Genomic DNA, 26,295 nt, shown 5'->3' on the forward strand with positions numbered 1-26,295 from the left:
GCATGTTACATTTTTACACATTTTAAGTTCATTCTTCTTGGTGTCCTGCAGAACGTTAAATCGAGGTTACACTGTTTGATTGATTGATTTAGTGTTTTACATCCACTTTATGCACAGTAAGGGTAATCGGGACTGGACCTACAGTTTAAAGTGGGATCCGAACCATTTGTGCCTCCACCAGGTATCGAACTCGGGACCCCTTGATTACAAGGCGACGACGCTACCACTGCGCCATCGAGGCGGCCCGAGGTCCCACTGTTATTAGCTGAAGTTAAGAAAAGATCTTATACAACGGTTCTCTCTGTCGATGATTAACACACAGAAAACAAATGTAGTATATAAAAAAAATACTACAGCAATCTATTGGAGTCAAACGATAGAAAATGAACTTCAAAGTTATATTATTAAGGTTACAATAACTTCCCGTCGCCTTGTAACCAAGGGGTTCCTGGTTTAATACCCGGTGTGTGTACATAGTGGTTCGGATCCCACTTTAAACTGTAGATTCAGTCTAAATTAGCTACACACACATACACATGTCAACAAGAACAAACTGTAACCGTGTGGAGGGGACATCAAAGGGAACAACTTTTCTTAATAATGTTTTGCTCATGAGCCCCAGAAGCCCTCCAAAATCAGCCAATTTATCTTGCGTGTATGCAACCACGTGTCACAAATCATTGGATGCTACTGATATCTACATTTTCCAAAAAGTAAAAGTTTCTCTGAAGTTCAGTTTATGCTGAGATAGGTTAATTGAGAGTGGGCCTACAGTTTGAAGTGGGATACGAACACGGGACCTCTTGATTATCGTTACCACTATGTCTTCCTGTATATTTGTCCCAGGAAGTGAATAATATTTTGGAAAACATACGTCCAACAGACTGAAATAGAAAAAAATCTTTCGACAAAAATAATAATAATGCTAACGAATTAATACACCACTGATGTTTGTTTATTTAGTTTTAAATATGTATTGTTAATACACAGGGAACACTTATTTCAGAATCCGGCACATACATTTATCATTTCAATTATTTTGTGTGTTATATTATGATACATTTGACGAAAGAGAATTCGTTACATGTCACAGCCAATTACATATCAGAGTTTTGGACAGATTCGTAATACACGAAAGTATCTCAAAGATGACTTCTGGCAGTTTTCAGCAAAGGGAAGCGAGTGCCGGAACACAGGCCTCTGAAATCATCCAAGCTTACGTCATAGAAAGCGACCCCACCAAGCCCCTTGATCTTCACATACTGCGCCTTGGTTTCCACAGAGTCAACATCCTCATATCCCACCCACTGAGGAATCTTATAAGCGTACGGGCCCGTCTTTTTCGATGTATCCTTAACGTTCCTCAACCCACCAGGAGTTGTGACATTCGTACAGATCTCGTAGTAGGAAAGAAGCCCTGGTTTCTTGGTGAACGGTCCTGGTTCACCCGGCCCACTTGCTTCAGCCGGTGGTGTGCTCTCTTCTCCAGACAGAGTCCAGGATCTTCCAAACGCTGGAATTCCAAGGATTATCCTGGAGCCTTGGGTACCTTGTTCCAGCCATGATCTAACGGTCGCGTCAACATTCGGTGCTTCCTCTCGCCCTGTAGGCTTGTACAGAGGCGCCGGAAAGTCAGCCTCTTCTTTCTGCCGATCTGGAGAGCAGTAGTCGAAGGCCATGAGGTGGATCTGGTCGAGGTAGGGTGTTAGAGCGCGGACGTCATGGTAGACGCTCCCGTTAACCAATGGGAGAACAGATGTCGTCAGCATATGATTCCCTGGACCAAATGCCATCCTCAATTCCCTCACTAAGGATGTGAAACCCTCCCTATTCTCTTCTGCATGCTCATCTTTTCGACTCTCAGTGGCACCTACTTTCCTCCTGAACCCGTGCCACCAGCCCCCAACGGTGCTACGCTCCTTCTTGTAATCCTCAAAGAAAGGCCAGGCAAGATCGAGCCCATCAAATCCATACTTCTTCACCAGGAACTCAGCAGAGTTCACAAAGATTGAACGCTTACCAGAATCCCTCAGGAGAGCCAAGTACTTATCCCGAATGTCCCTATTCTTGGACTCTGACGGACCCCCAACAGACAGCAGAACCTTCAGAGCTGGGTTCATCCGCTTCAAATTGGTGAATTCTTTGTAGTTGTTCCTTCCAGATTCCAAATCTAGATAGTCATCAGAAGCAATCATGCGATTACTGTTTGGATCCAACATGGCGTACCCGTAAACTATGTGAGTGCAGAGTGGGACTTCTATGTCCTGAGCGGTCATTCTGATGGCAGCTAGAAAATATAGAGAAAATACATTATTCCTTTCGCCACATTACAATTGCAGAATTTGCATTTCTGTACAGATATTATTAGAATAATTAAATCAAGAAGACGGGTGGGCAGCCCACGTGGCACGAATGGGAGAGGAAAGAAGAATTTACAGGATTCTTGTTGGGAAACCTGATGGTAAGAGACCAGTAGGAAGGCCAAGATGGTGGGATAACGTGGAGATGGACCTAAAGGAAATCGGTAAGGATGGAAAAGATTGGATTGATCTTGCCCAGGATAGGGACAGATTGAAGGCTTGAGTTGCTGCAGCCATAAACCTTCGGGTTTAAGAAGGCTAAAGAGTTAGTTAATTAGCACTTGCTACATACTTATATGCAGAGGCGTCTCGTGAACGCATGCGGTGCATGCTGCGCATGCGTCAATTGTGGGGAAAAAGGACGACATTAATGAGCATTTCTACATTCTTATTTCTTCATATAGGAGAAGTATTTATTTTAGACGAGAGCGCTCAACAAGCTTATATTACATTTCTTGGATCTGAAGTGGAAGAAAGTAATAATTCTTTTCCCACAATTGATGCATGCGTCACTTCAGATCCAAGAAATGTAATATAAGCTTAGTTCAGCGCTCTCGTGTAAAATAAATACTTCTCCTATATGAAGAAATTAGAATGTAGAAATGCTCATGAATGTCGTCGCAGAGCAAGCTGTCCTTTTTCCCACAATTGACGCATGCGCGCATGCACCGCATGCGTTCACGAGACGCCTCTGCATGTAAGTACAACTAAAGGATACATAAAAATGTGTGTGGTTCATTGTTAATTTAGAACACACTAAAAATAAAGACGAGAACAAGTTAAAACCTTCGATGCAGGATCTCACTTATCGCACACCGTTGTCTAATGACGTCTCGTTGTTAGGTTAAGCATTTTTGGTGTAGAGCTCTTAGCACAAACAATGCCTTTTTGCAAGCCCAAAAAAACTGCACTGTATTTAGACAAAGAGAACTAAACCAACAACATAGGCATTCCGCGCTGATGTCAGTAGACGACAGTGTTGAATACGGTGTGCGATAAACAAGACCTCCTCGTGCACAAGACTAGATTTCATTCGCTTGTCCGGAGACTCCTGGACAGAGAATATAAACTTCTCGAAAACTACTAAAGATATAAGTATAAAAATTAGTAGGCAGGATGATCTGCTTAATACTAATATAATATGATATAGATGATCTTGTTCTGAATTTATATATTTGGTGCAATGATACCGTCAAAATCAAGAATCGATACACGTTTAACCTTCGATATCTCAGATCGAAGTAAATATACAAACTTGTACCATGGTCAGTGATATGCGTAAACAACAATAGTCTACATTTTACACGTAGACTATTTTATACACGTAGATTACGTAATCTATGTAAACAAAATGGCTAAAGGTGATAACTTAGCAAAGTGCGTCGTGAAATTAAAATAAAATTATACTGCTTATCAGTTGCTGATGTGTGAGGAGAACTTTTCCCACTCTTTCTTCCAAATTCGAAGAATTTCTCACCTAGGAAAAAACCTAATATAGGAAATATTCTAGTGTTTTAAGGGAAAATGACCACTCTTGCCTCACGACTGCCATCTGTTGTTCTTTGCATACTATTTATCTTCTTCCATAGTTGATGATAGAAGAGTAGAGAAATTCTTTTCTAAATAGGGTTCTTTTAATTTCGTTAGGAACCAATATAGTTGAAAATGTCACTTTACTTTCATGAAACTCTTGAAAATTAATTTTAATGCACTTTAGATTGTCTACGTAGTCTATGTAAATTACAAGCCAATGTAATCTACGCGTAGATTACGTGTAGACAACGCATGTAGACGTAAACTTATAGATTACGGCACATCACTGACCGTGGTGTACGAAAAGATACAAAAATAATAAACTTAATTCTAGAAGATTTTCCGGATTGGTCCATTTGTTTGTCTGTTCACTGAGCAATCGAGCCAATCGATTGTTCGAAAACTACTACATGCTCTGTCCCAGGTATCCACCAAGGAACACGTGAGAGCGAATGGGATTGCGTGGAGGGTGGGGAAGTTACCAGTCTTCTCAGCTTCGCTCTGCCTTGCTCCAGAGATGCCAGGGATATAATATATATACAGGGTGTCCCATAAAAATGCATACAGACGTTAACAGGAATATCAAAATCAAGTGTTCATTGCATTTTGAAGCATTGGTTTGAAAGAGTTACATTCCAAGAAGAGTCCTTGCTCAATGCATATGATCCTCATCGTTTTGTGAGTGGTACTTGGAAAAATGTGCTGGATCAGGTGGATTGGATGAAGAGGTTTAGAATAATACCTTTTGCGTTCACCAGACCTCACGCCACTAGTCTGTTCTTGTGCAGGGATGCATAAAATATAAAGTTTCAGGAGAAAATCGGCAAGAGTCGACGAATTGAAGGTAGCTATTGAACGAGATTGCGTCCAATACAGAACGAAATTATTCTTGATATTTGCGATTCTATTCCTCCGCGTTTCTAGCAGTGCCTGGACCAGAACTTTCTTCAGTTTGAAAGTAGGTGTTTGACACAGAAAATTATTCATGTCTGTGAATTATTTTAAATTTTGAAAATTAACTTTATTTTAATAACCACTGACGCTATAATCATTCAAAATGTGTATACATTTTATTGGGACACCCTGTACATAACTTGGAGAACTGAGATAATGCCAAGTGCTGGTACAGTCACGGACACTTCTGGGTTGTAACGATTGGAACTGTTACAACCCAAAAGTGTCTGTGACTGTACAGTGGGATATTTATTATGTGGATCGAACCTGTTTGTTAGTTGACAAGTGACATTACAGTGACCTATCCGTAACTAATAAAAGAAGAAATATATTATGTGGGTATAGTGTTAATAAGATAATAAATTTTAAAAAACATTACTTACATTTATTTGGCTTATATGCCAATGTTGTGACTAGTACTCATTAGAGGTGCCACATTTCCATCAATCCGGATTTCAAGGTATCTGTAATCCGTTTCGGATGTGGCGGCCAGCCCCCGTGGTGGAGTTACGCTACGACACCAGGGGTCCCGGGTTCGAATCCCGGCCTAGACATGGATGTTTGTGAGTGTCCATTTATCAACTTCATCATATCATCTCATCCCCATCTTCGAAAAATTAGCCAAAAGTGGCACAAAAAGCGAAGTAAAATAAAGCAAATCAATCTATCGGATGTAGCGGATAGAGCGGGTATCTTATTATCCAGATAATCAGGATAGTTCGAATATACGGATGATTCGAAGAGTTTGGATATCCGGATAGTACTGATAATCTTAATAGTTTGGATATCCAGATAGTATGGATAATCTTAATTTTGGATATCCAGATAGTATGGATAATCTTAATAGTTTGGATATCCAGATAGTATGGATAATCTTAATAGTTTGGATATCCCGATAGTATGGATAATCTTAATAGTTTGGATATCCCGATAGTATGGATAATCTTAATAATTTGGATATCCAGATAGTATGGATAATCTTAATAGTTTAGATATCCAGATAGTATGGATAATCTTAATAGTTTGGATATCCCGATAGCATGGATAATCTTAATAGTTTGGATATCCAGATAGAATGGATAATCTTAATAGTTTAGATATCCAGATAGTATGGATAATCTTAATAGTTTGGATATCCCGATAGTATGGATAATCTTAATAGTTTGGATATCCAGATAGAATGGATAATCTTAATAGTGTGGATATCCAGCTAGTATGGATAATCTGAATTTCCGGACACACATTGTAAACAGGCTAGAATGTAGAAAAGGGCAAACGCCACTGATCTTTGGAAGCAACGGAAAAACGGAAAAGTCAAGAGTGTTCATCCCGAGAGCAAAATAAATATAAATACTCCTAGACTTAACTAATACTGTTGAAAACTAAAAAAGCATGGTTGTTAAAGATCGAGGACCCCATAAAATCTAATGGGTTCTATTAGGTTCCGTTAGAGTACCGGAACTCTTTGTTTGTTTGTTTCTTGCACAATTAAAAAATTCGGCTGAGTTGCATATTGTTTCATTTCAATAAGACCTGGCTTCGATTCCCGGGGTGGGTGATCTAAGCTCGGAATTTCTCCGGCTTCTCCCGCATAAAGCAGCTACGGGGCTCACCCAGCCTCAAATCAATGGGTACCTGGGTGCAACCCTGGGGGTTAAAGGCAGCTGGAGCGTGGGGCTGATCGAATCACCTCCAAAGTAGCCTATATCGAGAATGTGTGGAGCGCTATCCCTACATCCCCTAAAATGTGCCATCATGGCACGGTGCTACATACTGTTACCCAACAGGACCAAGTAATGTAAATAGTTTGCCAAAGAGGAACAGAGATGGCAGCACCAGGCGTGCAAGATTAAGAATTAGCATAATATATCTGAATAACTTTTTAAATAAGAACAAAGCATATTGGAAAGATGAAAAACAATAGAATATATTATAAGAAGAAAAAGAATAAATATAAAATAAATAAATTAATGTATATACTTGATAAATCAAACTAGTGACCATATGTAAATTCATCAGAAAACTAAAGAAGTCAAAGCACTGCTACAAATTTGTGTCTGAACAGATCTTGAATTTGTCTGATTTGATTTACCTTTCTAATAGTGGAAATTTTGTTTACCCCAGTGGCGGCGCGTTCCAGTCGACGCCCCACAGCACTTTTGGTTGCGCGTTTCAGCCGTAGCACCTACTTGGATGCGCGTGTCAGTCGTTTGGCACCAAGTACACCCTAGGTTGGACATATTTACTGTTGGCGCGTTCCAATCGCAGCCACAGGGGAGGAAAATAGTTTAATTCCCAAAGCCTAAGGGGAAAAGCTGTAAGATGGATAAAGTAATCCCCAAATCGTAGAAAAGGTGGAAATAGAAGGAAATTAAGAAGAAAGTCCATATCCAAACCATCTACGTAAAAGGAAGTTCCGATCCAGATCGTCCACTAAGAAGAAAGTCCAGATCGTACATTAAGAAGGAAGTTCAGATCCAGACTGTACCTTAAGAAGGAAGTCGATATCCAGATCGTCCATTAAGAAGGAAGTCCATATAGAAGAATATTCAAATCGAGAAAAGAAATAATAAAAACATATTGAGATGAAAATGACTGTGAATGAAAATTACAGAAGTATAGCTTATCATGTAAATATTCCTCTTCCATGTATCCTGTGTTCTAATAATATTTACGTTTAAACGTCTTCATTGGAAGGCATCCTGTCTGGTTTCGTTGTCTACAAAGAATCCTACCCTGTAGATATTCTAGCTGAGGTTTAAAATTAAGATTTATGTACCTTGCACCAAATGGAGGTAGCAATACACAGGGAGTATTGTACCGGAGTTGAATTTATTGAAAATTCCTGGACCTTTAACAACCATGCTAAATAATAAATAAATAAATAATTAATAATAGTAATACAACTTACCATCTCTCCAGTACGCCTTACTGTCATAAAAACAAACAACTTTCTTCTGAGCAGGAACTGTGGCAAATGCAGCAACGAGAAGGAAGAGAATTTTTAATAACGCCATCCCTGTAATAAAAAAAATAATTAACATGAAGTGCAAAACTTGAGCACATTCTCACTAATAACATTATTACAATAAATGATAATACGTACAAGAAAAATATATGGCGCTATGTGTAAAAAGGAGACTTAACTTACAAGAGGCTTGTATGCAAGCCTAATGGTAAGAGGCCAGAATGAAATCACAGCTGAAGGTGTGATGTCTTGAGGAAGAGTTGATGTAAGTATAGATTGAGGTAAATTAGGGAAGAATTCGTTTGTGTAGAGTATTCTCAGACAACAATGAATGATCAGGGTGTAGCATGCAGAATTAGCACATACCGAAATAAAATATGATTGTTATAAAGTTTTATTTCAGTCGTTTCAAACATCGCGATACATTACAATACCTATCACAAAACGTTTAAATCTCAAATTGTAAAGCTTTTTATAAAAACATTTATAAATTGTTCTCAGTATTATTCAGAGGAACAAGTTTGGTCTAACAGCTGTGATTTTTACTTATTTTCTTATTAAAATAAAGCATATATTTCTTTTCGTGTATCTTATTTCATTCTTTATCAAAATTAATTATGTCGTGAGAATTATTACATGTTCAAACTGTTTGACAAATAGTTGCATTTTTTTTAGTTTCTTACGATTACACAGTTATTTTTACACCAGTATATTTTCCTCCCAACCGTTACTAATCATTACTGAACATGAAAACTTAATATACTTTCTAAAAAGAAGTACAAGTGTTCATGTGTATGGCCTTTCCATATCGTAGTGGCTAACGGTTGTGCTTTCTGACCAAAGCGTACCGAAATCCGATTTGTGATTGAGGCGATTGCACAGAGGTTCGGGTCCCATTCTAAACTGTAGACAAAGTCCCGATTAGTCTATCTGAGCATAAAGTTGACTTAAAATAGTGAAATTACCTAAACTTATACGATAACTTAGTGGTTCCCAAAGTGTGCGCCGCAGCGTCACAGGCTTACAGGAGGGCGGCGAAATGTTCCAATATTTTAACTGAAATGACAATTATTCTAAATAGGGGAAGGAAGGGTAAAGTGGCCAGTGCGGGCAAAGTGGCCATGTGAGTTTTCTTCGCTGTATAGTGCTTCCGCCACGCGGGAGCCGGGCGAAACAGTCGCCACGGATGCTCTAAGTTAATGTTTTTTCGCAAGTCTGATTTTAGCTAAGTGCTACAAATTGTTGATTATAGCTAAATAATAGTGTTATAATTATATGCTCTTGTGCTGTTTGATCAGTGTGAAATAACCTTTTAAATGATGTGTTTGTGTTTGAAAACGCTAAGTCATGTAGGTTAGACGTTAGACCACAGTTTTTGTAATGGCGTCATTCCGGGCAAAGTGGCCACGAAACAGAGAGACTCGAAAGGCAATGAAGGATGAATTAGATGTTTAAAATGTAAGAAGTGGGCACATGAAGAGTGCGTCGGTTGTGACGAAGAAGATGAGTTTGAGTGCTAATTTTGCAAATAGGCCTACGCCTAATCCTTTATTGATAGACTATTGATTACGAATTACTATTTACTTTATCTTGTAAAGGTTTTATACTTAAGATAATACTTAAAAAACATAATACTTATTCTTAATGTGTATTACTTCAGCTTGTGTTGATTAAATACACTCTGAATCAATGTGATTTGTTCATTTACCTATGCAGGTAAAATGGGAAGGGGCTGGCCACTTTACCCAACCCAAAGTGGCCACTTCGTACTTTTTTTTTTAAAAAAGTAACGTGTGCATTTCTAAGCAACAAGAATTTTAAAAAATAAATTAGAAATTGGAAGTAAAGTTATTATACTTACTATTGGTCTATGTTTCTATAACTTTGCTGATGAAAAAGGTATGATAAGAATTCGTCAAACCTTGAAGTGGCCACTTTACTCTTCCTTCCCCTTTGTGCTTGTTTTGTACTTTTTACACATAAAATGTTTATGTTTTTTAACTTACGGCAAGAACTTAACCGCACTAACTGAGCATTACAAGTGTTAGATAGTCATACATTCTGACTTGGGCGCCGGGGAAAAACCTTAAAACACTAGAGCGCCGTGAAACGAAAAAGTTTGGGAACCCCTGGTATAATTGTAAAACTTATTTGTTTTGAAGCTCGTTTGAAGTTCACTTTATGTACAGGTAAGCTAATCGGGACTGGCACTACAGTTTAAAGTGGGATCCGAAAGAATATGTGCCCCCACTGGGTATGTATCGAACCCGGGACCTCTTGATTGCAAGGCGACGAAGTAACCATTTCGACATCGGGGAGGCCCGTAATACCTAACAACCAAGAAAATCATTAAACACTTACCGGTTCTTCAATGGCACCACAAATGCGCTGTTTCCAAGTCGCACTGTGCACTATAATCTTCTCAACGCTGTCACTCTATTTGAATAATAGACACCAGAGCCACCTATAACTGCTTTGTGAAGTTGTTGACAGATTTAAGTACGCTAAACGGGAACAATTTTCATCCTTGACGTAAGTACTATTCCTGAAACAGCTTCATTTCGATGCTCTGTTGAAGCTAATGAGTTATTCATGAAGAGAAGTCAAGTACGTTGAAGGTGTAAAATATTATCGAGGCATGCGTTTTGGAGGTATGAAGAGAAGGACAAACTTACTCAATCCAGAGTTAGTTCTGACACAGAACTTGAGGAATTTTCAGTCCTCATCGAAGATAACTGGAGATTGGTTGACGCTGGCTCACCAGTCCGCGCCCTTCATTGTAATGTCTCGTATGATACAGATCTCAATAATTAGCTGTTCTGTATCAATGAAAAATAAGAAATACTATCTTGGCACTACTTAAAGCTCTCGCCACGAAAAGTAGTCCAGTCAAGGTCACGCCAACCACCTACAGTGTTGCCAGTGAGCAAACAATTTCAACCGTCGAAATCAACCGCATACGTACACTCCGCAACATCTTATTTGACCGCCCCGAAAGAATTCTAAGTCCCGAAATCGTAAACTTAGCAACATTGCACTTCAGCTCCAGGTGAGAGTAGCCAACTTTGAGTAAGTCCTTCCACTAGACGAAAAACGCTGCGGTGACAGGTTTTCAATTTAACACTTTCCATGAACTTAGAAACTATAAACCGCTATTATAATACGCAATCAAACAGAAATAATAAATTGGAAAAAGAACCTTGAACGATATTTACGATTCTGCTTGCTCGACTTGAAATTTGGGGGGTTTGAAACACTGAATGGAGTTTTTCTCCACCTGGGGGAAATTGCCATCACGGTTGTGCAGAAAGAAGCAAATTTGTGAGGAGTTTATGCGACATTTTATTTACAATACCTTGCATAATATCGAACAGTTCTCAAAAACAAATATTTTGCACGACTTGTCGAGAAAATGTGCTTCAAACACAGGAAGGTGGGAGTCTTCATAAACGTCAACATGTTTTTAAGGGTATAAAATCATTAAGTTAACGTAGAGCAGTTGGTTAGGCGCTGTTATCCATATTTTTCATCAAGCGTGAAAGGTAGCGGGTTCAAATCCCACCCTCTCCTCTTTCTTTTTTTCTTTTTTTGTTTGCTGAACATATACAGTTGATATTAGAATATTTAAAAAAAATGAATCCGATGCACACTTGAGGGACGTCCCTTCTGTGCATATTTCCCCTTAGTAGTTGGAGATTTCCAGGATTTAAAGTTAAAACTTTTCTGTTTTTAGTTATTGTTCATATGTTGTGTTAAACACACATCATGATTAATTCACAAATCACATATATGTATTCAGGATGCAAAATGTAATGTTATTTAAGTTATGTATTGTTTGTTCTTCACTGACACCTAAAATATTGATTATTTGATTTCGATATACTAAAGAAAGATATACAGTTATGTTAAGTAGTGATGTAGTGCAGTACTGTAACGAAGGAGAGCGTTTAATGAGTTCAAATTGGTAAGATTGGTAATTTTATGTCCGTTCCTTCGTAATGACTGTTGTCAATACTAATTAACATAAATTAATTGTTATTGCGACGGAGGCCGATTCGATAAGAAACTATTAATAAGTATTTATATAGTGAGTGACAAACAAAAAATTCAAAACCTCATAATGATCGTTAATTCCTCACTGCTTTGTATCTAAAATATTTGTCTTCTTTGAACAGAAAGTACGAGTATCAGATATAACCAACTTTCCCCACTAACTTTGCAATATTCGAAACCACCATTACAGACTTAGCTCTACGTAACTTGATTCTGCGCATTCCACGTGGCCTGTGACTTCCTCCTATCATTGAAATAACTTTCTCTTATTATTTCCTTTCCTCTCGTGAAATACAGAGACCAATGTTAACTTCTTAGCACGGTGGATAAACTTTATACCCAACGATATACTCCTGAAAAAAATCCTGCCTAGGTGGAGAATCGAACCTACGACCTCCCTCGTAAGAATCAAGCACGCTACCTCTTCTCCACGTAGCTCGTGTTAAAATTTGCTACCAGTTTGAAGAAACCAATTCACACATAATGTCATATCTATTATTTCCTCATGGCAATTTTCATGAGGGAACGAATTCAGATAAAATCGAGAAACGCTGAAAGGGAAAAATGATGAACATATCTATTGTCGTTTTGTCAAATTTTGTAAATTGTGTAAAATTTCCGTGTTTTGAGAAGTATTTTGTTGTTTGTTTAAAGTACGAACAGGAAGCGAAAAGGAGTCATTTGAACCAGACCCCGTTTGACAAGAAACTTCAGTTTTTTTCCAAAGACTGTATGAAAAGAGAGAGCAACGTATGAAATATAAAATATGTGTGAAATTAAAACAATGGAAACCTTGAAAGATAATACTAACTAACTTCAAACTATGAAAAACATATTTTCGTGGTGGAAAACTCCAAGTCATTTTCGAAATATGAACTTGATGTTTTTCTATATTATGAAGTGGAGATTTGGGACGATACGATCCCTCAGCAAGAAAATTTTAAGTAAGCTACCTCCAACATTTTCAATGGTCATAATTACTAATTAGGGTCCGGAAGTTGATGAAAAATCAAAGTTTTTTCTGACCCTTAAAAACAATGCTAAACCTGATATCATGTCCGTTTCCCTTCAGTTAGAGCCGGAAAACACTTTCTATTTTACATTTTTCGGCCTTTTTTGGCTTTTAGTTTATTTGTCAGTATTTTTAACAGTTTTTGTTGCATTTTTACTTATTTTCTGAGGTTTATTTTTCTCCTCCCCTGTTGTTTCGTGCATTTTAAATGCATTTACTAGTAAAACTTACATATTTAGATTTCTTGACACGGTCCTTTTAGCAAATTCACCATGAATCGAAAATACGGTCAATGGAAAAGCATAATATTATTCTTAACTGAAATGTTTGGCAATGGATTAAAATACTTTGTGTGAAGATGTACTTTGAGGTTCTTTTTCTGGACACTATTATCGAATTAATCTGTAGTTTTAAAGTAAAATTAGTCACAATATTAAATGCAATTATACTCTGGTGTACGCGAAGCAGAACTGTATTTTCGGATGCTGGCCGACTACAGTATCATAGAAGGAGATGAATTGGTTGATTTGGTGTTTTAAGTCAACTTTATGCATAGTAAGGCTAATCGGGACTGGACCTACAGTTTAAAGTGGAATCCGAACCGAGCGCATAAAATAACGTGAACCGTGTGGTGTACGGGGATCGTTTGCTTATGGAATGGAAGGTCATAGGTTCAAACCTACTTCTTTGCAAAATCTTTATCGGGAAGTAAACGGCTTTGGACGAGAATGCTTATCTACGTTTCTTGGATATTTCCGTTGAAATTTATGGGATTTATGTCCAGTATTTTTGGATGCAGAAAGTTGACATGTAAGTTCTTAATATGTGTTAACTTATAACAGCTGAATGAAAGGAAAAGTATTTCCTAAAATCCTGCCAATCACTGAAAGATTAAAAACATTAGTAGAAGCATTACTTGAAGCATGCCCAGTGGCGACATTTATGGAGTGTGGAGGGGCAGATGACCCAGCACTATGCTAAACATTATCTACCAAGGGAAAGAAACTGTCCTTGCCCTCCTTCTCCCTCACCTTGCTCCAACAGTTTTGATACCCAATCGCCGCCACTGAGCATGCATCGCATAAATATTTACAGTAATATCATATAATATTATATTACGTTATTAGAACACTTCCTACTCGGTAAATAAAAAGGAAAAAATAATAAGGAAAGGGTGGGATTTGAACCTACGATGTTTCGATCTTGACGTAAACAGTAAAAAAAAAGCGAAATTGCTGTCATCTACCCAACTACTCTAGCAGATTGCTAACAGAAATCTCAGTAAAACACGTTAATCTCAGTTGAAGCAACATTGTGCCGGAGTTTCGAACCATTTTTCGCCGAGAACCAAGGAAAAGACACACTTTGCAGAATCGTTTGGTGTTGTGCAAGGTATCTTTACTAAACATTTCGCAAAAAATCATCATGAATTTGCCTTTTTGCATTCAAATGTTCCAGGTGGATGAGAACCTGTTCAGTGTTTCACAATGCACATACATTTTCCTATTTTCAAATTCAGAACGAAGAATCTTGAAATATTTTCAACATTCGTATTTCTACTTAACATTTTTTTGTCTACTGATATATTTTATTACTGCTTTAGGGTATCTTTACTTTATGGAATGTGAAAGAATGAAAAAAGAAATCACAAGAGCGTTTTCATTCAGGAAGAAGAAATGTTGCAAAGTTGGCTACCCTTAGTTGGCTCTGAAGCGCTATGCTGCCAGAAATCAGAAATCAGAAATTTTTAAGTTTTCCCGGCCCCCAAAGGACACGCCGGGGTGAGTGGGGCTCAGCACAGGTCTGCAGCTACGCTCGTCTTGTATGCGTCCCCCTAAGGTTCAGGGTTCTCTGAGTGAGTTCCCTTCCCCCTCGGGGCCCTCCATAGCATGCTTGTTAGGGAATACCTAAGAAAGCACACCTAGTTGTGTATTTATCAAACGGTGTCTGCCTGGTGTGGCACTTACCGGAAGTATAACTAGAAGGCGAAAGTGAAGGCGAAGAAAGAAGAGAGGAAAGATACAAAGAGCTTTTTCCGTGACAGAGGAAAAAACCTGCCGCATGCATAAATTGGCAGTAAAAACCTCCAAATATAATTAAACGCAACATACGTGTGCGGGTATACTTTTACATTATTTACCCCAGGAAAAACCCCCCGAAGGAGGGGGGAAAACCTGGGCACTACAGTGTCAGTGGAGTTTGTATTATGGTTTCATTTTAATGGGTTTTGATGGTTGTGGGTACCAGATTGTTTACCACAGCGGGTTACTTCTGGTCGGGATGGGTTGGGGTAGGTTTTGGTGTGGGTTCTAGGGGTATACCTATGAAGAATGAATTTATATGTTCCAAGCTAAGTTGGGGGTGTTAGTGGGGAGAGTTTTTCTACTTATTCAGCAGCCGTTGCCTCGCCAAGTCGTGCCTGTAAAAGAACTCCAGGTTTAAAGGTTTTGGTTTGCGGTTCCGTCTATTGTTATCCTCCTTTCTGGATTCGTCGATAGTATCTGCGAATTCCGGACTTTGAAATTTTTCAGGGCGGTCAAATAAGATGTTGCGAAGTGTACAACGCGCGAAGTGTCGACTGAGCAGCTTAGAAGAAGTGTGGCAACCCTGGGGGGCAGGGGTGTGGAGGGGCAAGGGCAAGACCTTGCCTGGACTGTTTTCGTGGCGAGAGCTATAGTAATGTAGGGCTAGGATTTTGATGACCTTAAAATTGTCAAAAAATGACCTTTAAAAAAATACATTTATGACCTAATACATCCAAGAAAATGCCCTATAAAACAAATTGATAAACTACGAAGGGAGAAATTCAAATTACACATTAACGTTACAGCATCTATCACGTGTTCATTGCTTATGGTAGTACAGTGGGATCCATGAGTATTGCCGTGCAAATCGTCCATCACCATGTTCGTGCACTTTATTTGACGAAATAAGAACTTTACGAATTAAAAGAACACTCAAAACAAGCTGTTGACAACTTCTGGACCAGCATACAAAAGAATCCATCGCTTAAAAACACACAGGATGTAAGCAAAAATTAATGGAAAATAGTCATGGACAATTTGCACGGTAATACTCATGGATCCCACTGTACAAGTAATCAAGTTCACTTTTTGTCATCTTTTACACTTTAAGTACCGAGTTGCAGTACACAACGAAAATCATATGCATATTTTCAAAAGTAAATGGTTGTCGAACAAGAGAACCTTCCTTGTACATGGAAAAACTTCTCTTCGACTTCCACCGACACAAGAGGAGTGTACTTGAAATGAACAATATCACTTGCTGTTAAGTCACATTCAATTCCATGGAGTGCAAATTGCTTCCCTGACGAAATGTCCGATACAGAGCACAAAACTTTGTACCCTTTGTTTTATTAACAATAATCCGTCTGGCGACAATGTATTTACTGATAGTGGGAAATCACATTATTTGAGCTGAATTGTTACACAACAGCTTGTATCAACAATATCTTTGTTTCTTCAAAAACAGTCATTCAGAATTACGCTGAAGACAATGAGACGAGAGTCGGGAACCTCTCTCCTTCAAAGGGTTACATTTGCATGCAAATGCCCCTTCTTTCACCAGAATGTAGAAAAATGCATATGCCCTAACAAAGGAATCCCAATTTATTCAGTTACGTGTAAAACACGTTCCTATCTACTTATGCAACGTTTCTTCCTTTACCAAAAAAAATATGCATTTGCTTCAAAATCCCTAGTAATGAGCATACATAAGCGTAACGCGACGTGGCACTTGCTCCACCACCCCCAAATTACAGGTTTATTAAAATTTTCAAGTTAATGATACTTTCGCTAACCTCCTAGGATATGAAAGCAAAATAATGAGTAATTTTTATGATCTCGCAAACTTAGCAAAACAGTCCTGGGCGCTATTTTTATGAGATAGAAAACTTTTTGATTCTGGCCCCCCCCCCCCCACCAATCCCCCACGAACGTTAGGTCAGTAGTTACGCCCATGCGAGCATGGCACAAAGATAAGAACTGGATATTAATTTTCACTCATGTTCGAACTGGTTCATTTATTACATTTGTAACCGTTGCGGGGAGAGTAAGGGGTAGACATTGTTGCAGACAAACGACGCTCTGGCGTCACATCTTGTGTTATGACCTGTTCATATAAGTTTGTGATTGTCCATCTATTTCATCAACATTTATTTTCTTCTTCGCGATTAGCCAAAGTGGCAGAAAAGCGACGTAAAATAAATCACCAAACTAGATCTAGTCCTTGAACTCTCACTCAGAATTTAAAATACATCAAAGGACACTTTGATGATGCATTTTACTGCAGCAAATATATTGACAAGTGAAAAATACATTGTTTGATGTCTCTCTGTATATATAGAAACGAATTAAATCAAGCTTGATACACCAGTGATTCAATGGGACACCATTAAACGTGTAATGTTGGTTTCTTTGAAATAACCTCATATAATGAGTTCAATTTATGCATTTAATCGCATCACATGGCCGTTTATACGATGGAGTTAAAAAAATTGTCCTTTTACACAAAGTAAAGGTCCTTTTTATATTAATGTCATTGTGATCTATGAATATCTATGGTCGTTATGGCAGTACAAACACAAAAAGTGGAAACTTCCAGCACATGATGTTCTTGGAAAGTCAGGAAAAAGTTCATAGACTTCCTGAAGTTAAAGAATGTTAATGAGTCTGTTAATGAGAAGCTTGTTTTCAAAGGTTCTAAGTTCCACGAATCGACCGAATGTGCTGCCATCTACGTTTGGGAACCTTGAAGGAATCGTTACATTCCAATAAGCGTTTGTGGACAAAGTAGATGCTGAAAGAGTTTTGGGGACGCTAATATTTCAAGATAGACGAGCATTGGTTAACTTAAAAGTGACGTCACATTCGCTAAGCACTTCAAATTAATAGCACACTTCACGGCTATAGAGCTTCGTCTTTAGAAATGTTTCGTAAGCAACCCCAGCCCACTGCAAATACCTTTGAGGTTCGCATACCCTAAACAGGAGAGAAATAATGCACAAATAAATAAATAATTTCTAAAGGTTAAGAAATGTACTCTGTCTAATGTGCTATGTTTCTTAATGTAACACTTAAACGATTTTCTAGATTATATCTCGCATACATAACTTTAGAAAAGCACGAGTTCATGTGGAAAAGTTGTCAATGTCGCAAGGATGGTATTGGTACGTCAGTAATTGGGCTACTAGCACCTTACATAAAATATGAAGTCACCCCCGTTGGAGAAACAAACCATATTAGTTACAAATAATACAAATTCTTAGTGTCAAAATAATAACTACTACAATAAACAATCATCGTAAAACATAAAGCGGGGTTGTTAAGGTTCAGGAATCCATGGGAATAGATTCTAATGAGTTCTATTTGGTTCCGCAAAAGCACCCGAACCTTTTTTCTCGCACAATTTAAATTCGGTCCAAGTTGCGTATTGTTTCATCTCAATACGGAACTTGGACCGGATTTAAATTGGTCCGGAAAAAGGTTCCTGGGGGTCGTATTTAAATCGATCCGGAAAAAAGGTTCCTGGACGGAATTGAAATACTTTAAGCATAAAAAAAAGGTTCTTTGCGAACTAGAATCCATTTACACTTGCCGATTTTCTCTCCCGGACCGGAATTGAATTTATTTACAATTCCTGGACCTTCATCAACCCTGACTAAAAGTGGAGATAATTAATCGTCATGTGACTGTTCCGAAAATTACTTTTTTAAAAGTAACAGAGATACAGTTACTTGATTCAAAAATGTACTCAAATGTTAGCCTACTCATTTGTTCGCAATCAACCAAGGGAAGCGTGTTTAAAAACAGCGTAGAAAGTAAAATCGTTTCTATGAATATATATATAAACACACGTGCACTCACCTCACTTATTAGTGCAACAACTCTCTTATTTATACAGCATTTTTGCCCAAGATGCAGTTCGGCCGACATTGGACAATAATGCTGTAGAAGCAAAATGCGACAATAGTAGGTGAGATGAGTGTACGTTCTCCTCACACACATGAAATGTTTACTAAATTATTTTTATTATTTCGTTCCCATTCTATTAACTACAGAAATGTAACACTCATTTGTACTTAGCGCACAAATATTCGTTAATCTGTACAATAATTATGCAAATAATTCTACAGTTTTGTAAGATATATATCTAGTTATGTTCACTTTACAAATGGCGTGAAATTATTTTCGAAAACAATTTTAAACAATGAAATATTTAATGAATCGCATGTTTAAAAAGCCATATTGCACCAAAGAAAGATAAATCCCTCCATCGTATTATTATACCTTGATCGAAGTGCCATCTATGATTAAACAGATTAGTTATTGTTCTGTAGTAGTAGATATGGAATTTTACATTTCATTACATCTGATCGAAATAAACTTAATGACAAGATAGGGTTCAAGTTTCCTTCACCCCTTCTTAGATACAGTCCTTATTTAATTAAAGTTCATTATTTTTACCATTAGATAAGGGTGTGAGTGGAAGCACCCTTCATTGAAGGTACCATCGCAGCTTTAGCCTCTCCTGACTGTCGAAAAACGTAAAAAAAAAAAACTGATTTGAACCTGCTCCTCAGCGGTGGCTCGTGACTTTTCAAAGATGCGTCATACAGGTAGATGTTGTTCCTTGCATTTACAATTATCGCCCCCCCCCCCCCACACACACACACATATACACACTCACTTGGAGCCGCTTGCGTATGCAGGATTTTTTTTTCAGAGTGGGCTGTAATTGTTAAAGTCGATGTCACATAACTACTTTCTAGGTAGGGGCGAAATAAATTATAAAATATTTTGCAATCACCGCTTTAAATCTTCATTTTAAAAGCTATTCAAAGACAACCTCCCGTACGCCACTGCTTGAAATAACAAAGCATAACTGATCCTTCACAATGACTGCTTGACAATGAACTGCGCGAAAAAAAATTCGTGTCAAAATCTGTGAAGCTATCCGCAAACTTTCTTATTATACTGAGATGACAACACTTACCGTGCTGTGGATCTGGGTAGCAAGAAGACGGTTTTCCCGAGCTGATTATAGCTACCTCCCCCTCAAGAACCGAGGGGAATTCAGGCGCACCGCGAGGTGGCGAAAACGTGCTGTGAAGCCAATAGCTTAAAAAGCGTGCGGAAAAAACTTAGCGCGCTGCAAATTTTTGAGCTTCTTAACGTGAGAAGTTTCATTTCACTTCAGGGTTTTACTGAACTTCTTAAATCTATGAAATTTGTCCCTTTTTCTTTTCATTTGAGCAAATCGAGAGACGTGCTATGGCACGGTATCCAGGCCCGTAGCTAGAATTGATCTCGGGTGGAAGGGGGGGGGGCTCACAGGTTATCAGGGGGGGCGGCTTTGTAAACCCATGTCCATTTTTTCAAAAAATTAACAGTATTAAATGAAGCTAAATTGTGTGCGTGTATAAAACGTATACATATCATATAAATACTACTTTTTCTACATCTTTTGAAACATCTCTTGAAGTGTTAATTGACTGATACTGAAATCCCACTTCATACTACTGTAGATGATAGATATTTATATCACACACAAAATGCACAATATTCAATCGCAGTGGCCTACAGTACATTTCACCACCGGTCGAAGCAATGAATCTTTCCTTTCTTACCAAAACTTGGGAGATGACGCAGATGTGGAAGGAATGTGGATGACATCAGTCACAGATTTCTGTTAAAATGGGAGTTCGCGACAGGGGCAGCGAGAGTACAGGTAAAGAAGCTCCCCTCTATGAAAGAACTTCCAAAGTCTAGATAATCTTCTAAATATTTACAGCTACTTAGACTTGTGCTCATAAACAAGATGAGCGAATGTAATAGCCGCTGTTCATGTTCTGTGGATTTATCCTTCAAGTTGTGAGCTGTCTCCATTTTTCACTCTTCACTGCAAAAAATTACACGACATAGTTTTACCTAATGTCAAGGGGGTGCTGACGGCAGTTACGAGGGGGGGGGCTGAGCCCCCCTGGCCCCTGCTTGGCTAAGGGGCCTGGCACGTAAGTAGCCGCCACTGCTGCTGCTCCTGCATTCTCCGAATACAATAACTTCCTAATCTGATTTTTAGGAACAAATGTTGTTCCCTCTTATGAGAGATATTTCAGTTTCAACGCTGATATTACAATCTGTTAGTATGTTTTGTCATTATGAAATGGAAAACGAGGAAAGGTTTAGTTTGTACTTCTGAGCCTTCGCATGAAAGTTCCAGGTTTCGCCAGAAGATGTCAGGGGAGACTAGGAATTGTGCCATCTGTTGACCACTGGAAAAAGTAAAATGTACGAAGGAACCTAGCTGGGTTATCTGTGTATAAAGTGGACTTACAACTTCGAAGCACGTGAAGTAAAAGTTTCGCAAATATTGACATTTTTTTAAAAGACATTCTGCTGCTAGTTAAAGAACTATATATACCCTACCCGGAGTCATTTTTTTCTAGATTGCTACCTTGTAATTGTCCGTCTACAGACATGTAGCCAGGGAGAGGACGCAGAAGGTGAAGCCCACCGAAATCCTACAGATATCAAATTTAAATAGTGTCTAGTGGTAATAGCAGGATTACTCATCTTGTGCTATAAGTTGTAATACACTGAGAAATTCATCTTCAGGGCTCATACACCCCACCCCACTTTTTCGCCTTCTGATGGTGGCTGCTGGTAAGGGATGAGCCCCACCCCGAAATAAAATTCTGGCTAGGGGCCTGTCCGTCTATAGCAGTTTAGACTATGCTTCTAGGTGGGCGGAGCCCTGAGACATGGAGTCAATTGTTCAACGGTTACTTGTAACAGTGACTTCCCAAGACTTTACAAGTAAGCATTGTAACTGGAAGTAATATAAACAGGGGCTTGTACAGAATTTTTCATCTGGGGTATGGTGTTTGCATTTAGGAGGGATATAAGGGTAAATTTGGAAATAAAATGTCCATAAATTGGGCGTTTCTGAAAAATTTTTAAGGAGCGTTGAATTTTGGGGGAGGTGTAAAGGGGGTGGATAAATTACTAAATGTAACGATAAAAACAGGAAGTAAATATATCAATACAAATGTAGGTAGTAGTTTACGATTTGAAAACTTCGTATCGACCACAGTGGCGAGGTGATACCAAGCGTCCTGGGTTCGAATGTTCTGTGTGAGTGTCAATCAATTTCATCATATAATTACTCATCCTCATCGTCGCGATTAGTTAATATGAGCAGAAAAGCGGAGTGAAATAACCTAATTCAATCAATCAAATTTAAGTAATTGTAGGAAAACACAGCATTTTTTCACAAACCAATTTTGTTCTCGAACCTTTCAATGTGTCAAGAAGTCGTGCCGTTCACTCCATGAACTATCAATGTGCAGAAAGAACACGTGTTATAGGCCAATTTTCGGTTATGTTATTAAATGACACAAGTACATGGTTTCTAACTTACATACACAAAATGAATTGAGCTACATATTACAGTTGGTCACAGTTACGTATATTGCAGCGTACAATTCTATGGTCTATCAAAGGGGCTCCTTACCCTTGGTGATAATCGGGTACTGTCCAAGGTTGCAAATACCATTGAAGTCATCCAAAGAAATCTCCCAGAACATGATACCAGCAAGGCCATGCATCTTAGCATACTCAGCCTTTATCTTAGCCATATTGGGGTCGTCATACCCAACCCACTGAGGAAGCTGGTAGGCATGCGGGCCAATTAGACGCTCAGGATCGTCCACCTTGGTCCACCCCCTCTTCAGGACATTATCGCAGATCTCATAGTACGATAGTACTCCACGGGCATGTAGATACTGTCCAGGACTTCCAGTACCGTCTGCTGGAGCTGGAGGTACCGTCTGCGTTCCAGTGAGCTTCCACGTACGGCCGTAAGTTGGTATTCCCAGTACAAGCTTGTCCGGTGGTGCACCGGCTGCAATGTAGTTGTACACCGTCGCGTTGGCATTGTAGTTGCCGAAGTCCGAAGGCCTCCTGTACAGAGGAGCGAGGTGGTCTGCCCTGGTTGGTTCCCACGAGCCGTGATAGTCGTACGACATGATGTGGAAGAAGTCCAGATAATCTTTGAGGGCCAGCACGTCATAGCCTGATCGGACAGTCCCTCCAAAAGCAGCCGTTACGAGGAGTCCCTTACTGAGAAAAACTTTCTTCAACTGTTTCACCAGATACACGAACCCTTTGCGGTCACTTTTGGTCGGGAATTCCCAGTCAACATCGAGCCCGTCGAAGCCATAGGTCTCCAAAAACTGCGCCGCTTGTTTTGAAAACTGGACAATCCTTTGCTGATCTCCTACTAACTTCTTGAACAGACCTTTGACACTGTTAGCGCCTCCGAGGGACAACAGAGTCTTCAGGTTAGGATCTAAGGCCTTCAGCTCTGTGAATTTCCTGTAGTAGCCTAACCCTGAGTCAAGGTCCAAATACGGATCACTAGTCTTTAAGTCCAATGTGTTTATGTCTAGAGTAGCAAATGCATATACCAAATGGGTGCACAGGTTCGGAGGAATATCATTGATTGTGTATTTGGCAATGCCTGCAAGAAACAAACTAAGAATTAGCGGACAATTTAATTCTTAACCAATCAAGAACTAGAAATACATTAATTTCTGCTTCATTAACATCAGATTCTGGCTATGATCTGCAGGATTCAGGTTAATTGCGAAATTCTAGATTAGCCAGAGCTAGAAGTAGGGTGGAATGCAAGTATGTCACCTGACTGACTGTCCGCCATGTCAAATCATAGAAGCATTCCCCAGCTATCTCCAAGATCCGAACAAACATAATAATTCCCACTTCAAAAGCTGAGATTGACAATATAATACATTTACAACAAAAGTAATGAAGCTAATTGGTATCTCACTAGGTATATACAAAATATACGTACAGTGAGATGCATAAGTATTACGAAGCAAATCGTCCATCATCATGTTTATGGTCCTTGTATTACGCATTGAAAAAAACTCAATCTGCTGATAATCACTGCACCAGCAAAAGTAAAAATCATTTTTTAAAAAAACACGTAAGATGCAATAAAAAAATTAATGACAATGGTCATGGATAATTTGCAGAAAAATAATTGTGTATTCCACTGTAAAATACATAATCATAAAATTGTTAACTTAAATATTTAATAATTACTAAGATTAAGCACATTTCTATGTTATTTTCTTCTAGCCTAATCATGCAAAATTCGAGCTGAAATACATATACTATATTTAGAGTGTCCAATTAACTGTATAATTATTTACTTTCATAATTAATCTAGCAACTTATATTATTAAGTTTATACCTATATTTCACGGAATTGTAATACATATTTATCATTCAAAATGGAAATTGCATGTGTCAACACAAAAATTAAAATATGAAACTTATTATTCTATAATGTCTTTCTGAATAGCATTCTTGAAATTAAAATGTACCTTTGTAAAAAAAATGTATTAACTTGTCATAATATTCAAGATAATAATTTTAGACATGGTTATATTTGCATAACAAATGTTCGATTTGTGACATTACATTTCAACCCTTGATTTTTGATTTTCATAACGATATATATTATAAAATTATAAAATTGATATAGTTGTTGCAGTATGAACTATAGTACTTCGAGTACATGAACAAATATGATCAAAATACGTACATTATGAAAGATAAAATGAACTCTTCACCAATCGTAGCGAATTAACTATATTTGATTGATTCTCATAATTCATTAATTTCCAAATAATTAACTTCCAAAAAAGTTTTCTTTTTAAATAGAGAAATTAGATTTATGGATTCGATGATAACTAAGTAATTTTAATGCTAACTCACGGGGGTTTTCAAGTGGTCTGATTTTGGATATTTTATTCCGCAATGACTTCTGAGCTAGAAACACTTTAACAAAAACTTCTGAAGCAATTTTGCCCAGGTCAAAGTGTAAATTGCCTGGACTACAGCTAAAATACTTGTTTATATTGTACTTTCATAGATATTTTGAAGGCTTAAAAATCATGCAAAGTATGAATTTCAACCAGGTCCGTAGCCAAGCAGGGGCCAGGGGGGCTCAACGCCTCCTCCCTGGCACTGCCGTCAGCCGCCCCCTTGAGATTAGATAAAACCATTTTGTATAATTTGTATGCAGTGAAGAGTGAAAATGTAGACAGCTTATATTATTTTGCTGACAACTTAGTGAAGGATAAATTCAGAGAACATGAACAGCAGCTATTATATACATTCGTTCATCTTGTTTTAGCTGAAGTGTAAGTAGTGGCAATTCTTTAGAAGATTTTCTAGACTTTAGAAAGTTCTTTCATAGGGGATCTTCTTTGTCTGTGCCTTCGCAGCCTCCCGTTTAGACAGAAATCTGTGACTTTGACGTCATCATACAGATTCCTTCCACATCTGCGTCAAAAGTCAAGTTTTGGGAAGGAAGGGGAGTTTTATTGCTCCGGTCAGGGGGTACAAGCTCTAATAAATACATTTGATGATTAATGCAATTAATAAACATTCATTGTGTGTAATTTGTTTGCAAGAATATTTTCAGCAGAATGTAGCTAACTGTAAAAAGTAACAGTTACTTTTTAAAATAAGTAACTGCAACTGAGATACTTCCTAAAATAAGAAACTGTAAGTTACTTTTTAAAATAAGAAACTGTGAGTTACTTTTTAAAATAAGAAACTGTGATTTACTTTTTAAAAAAGAAACTGTGATTTACTTTTTAAAAAAGAAACTGTGAGTTACTTTTTAAAAAAGAAACAGTGAGATACTTTTTTAAAATAAGAAACAGTGAGATACTTTTTTAAAATAAGAAACTGTAAGTTACTTTTTAAAATAAGTAACAGTAATTGAGTTACTTTTTAAAATAAGTAACAGTAACTGAGTTACTTTTTAAAATAAGTAACAGTAACTGAGTTACTTTTTAAAATAAGTAACTTCAACGGAGTTACTTTTTAAAATAAGTACCTTCAACGGAGTTACTTTTTTAAATAAGTAATTGTAATTGTAACTTAGTTACTTTTAAAAATAAGTAACTGCAACTGAGTTACTTTTTAAAATAAGAAACTGTGAGTTACTTTTTTAAAATAAGGAACTGTGGGTTACTTTTTTTAAAATAAGAAACTGTGGGTTACTTTTCTTAAATAAGAAACTGTTGGTTACTTTTTAAATAAGAAACTGTGGGTTACTTTTTAAAATAAGAAACTGTGAGTTACTTTTTAAAATAAGAAACTGTGAGTTACTTTTTAAAATAAGAAACTGTGAGTTACTTTTTAAAATAAGAAACTGTGAGTTACTTTTTAAAATAAGAAACTGTGAGTTACTTTTTAAAATAAGAAACTGTGAGTTACTTTTTAAAATAAGAAACTGTGAGTTACTTTTTAAAATAAGAAACTGAGTTACTTTTTAAAATAAGAAACTGAGTT

The 26,295-nt window shown here is 37.8% G+C and overlaps 1 protein-coding gene across 4 annotated transcripts in view; it reads right to left on the bottom strand.

The window, feature by feature from the left end:
- Window positions 1-933: 933 nt before the first annotated feature.
- Window positions 934-26,295, bottom strand: part of Idgf4 (Imaginal disc growth factor 4) — a 136,062-nt gene continuing 110,700 nt past the window's right edge. For 2 of the 4 annotated variants that reach the window (XM_083132431.1, XM_083132430.1), the window contains exons 3-4: window positions 7,759-7,866; window positions 934-2,287 (exon numbers count right to left, since the gene is read on the bottom strand). In XM_083132431.1, coding sequence (XP_082988557.1) covers window positions 1,143-2,287; window positions 7,759-7,866 — 1,253 coding nt within the window. In that variant the 3' untranslated portion in view covers window positions 934-1,142. Of the gene's footprint in view, window positions 2,288-7,758; window positions 7,867-10,176; window positions 10,299-21,732; window positions 23,423-26,295 lie in introns of those variants that run through there. The other 2 variants (XM_083132432.1, XM_083132433.1) reach the window with 2 other exon arrangements.

The sequence above is a fragment of the Lepisma saccharinum genome, chromosome 12 (assembly GCF_977018435.1).
Source record: "Lepisma saccharinum chromosome 12, izLepSacc3.1, whole genome shotgun sequence".
NCBI lineage: Eukaryota > Metazoa > Arthropoda > Insecta > Zygentoma > Lepismatidae > Lepisma > Lepisma saccharinum.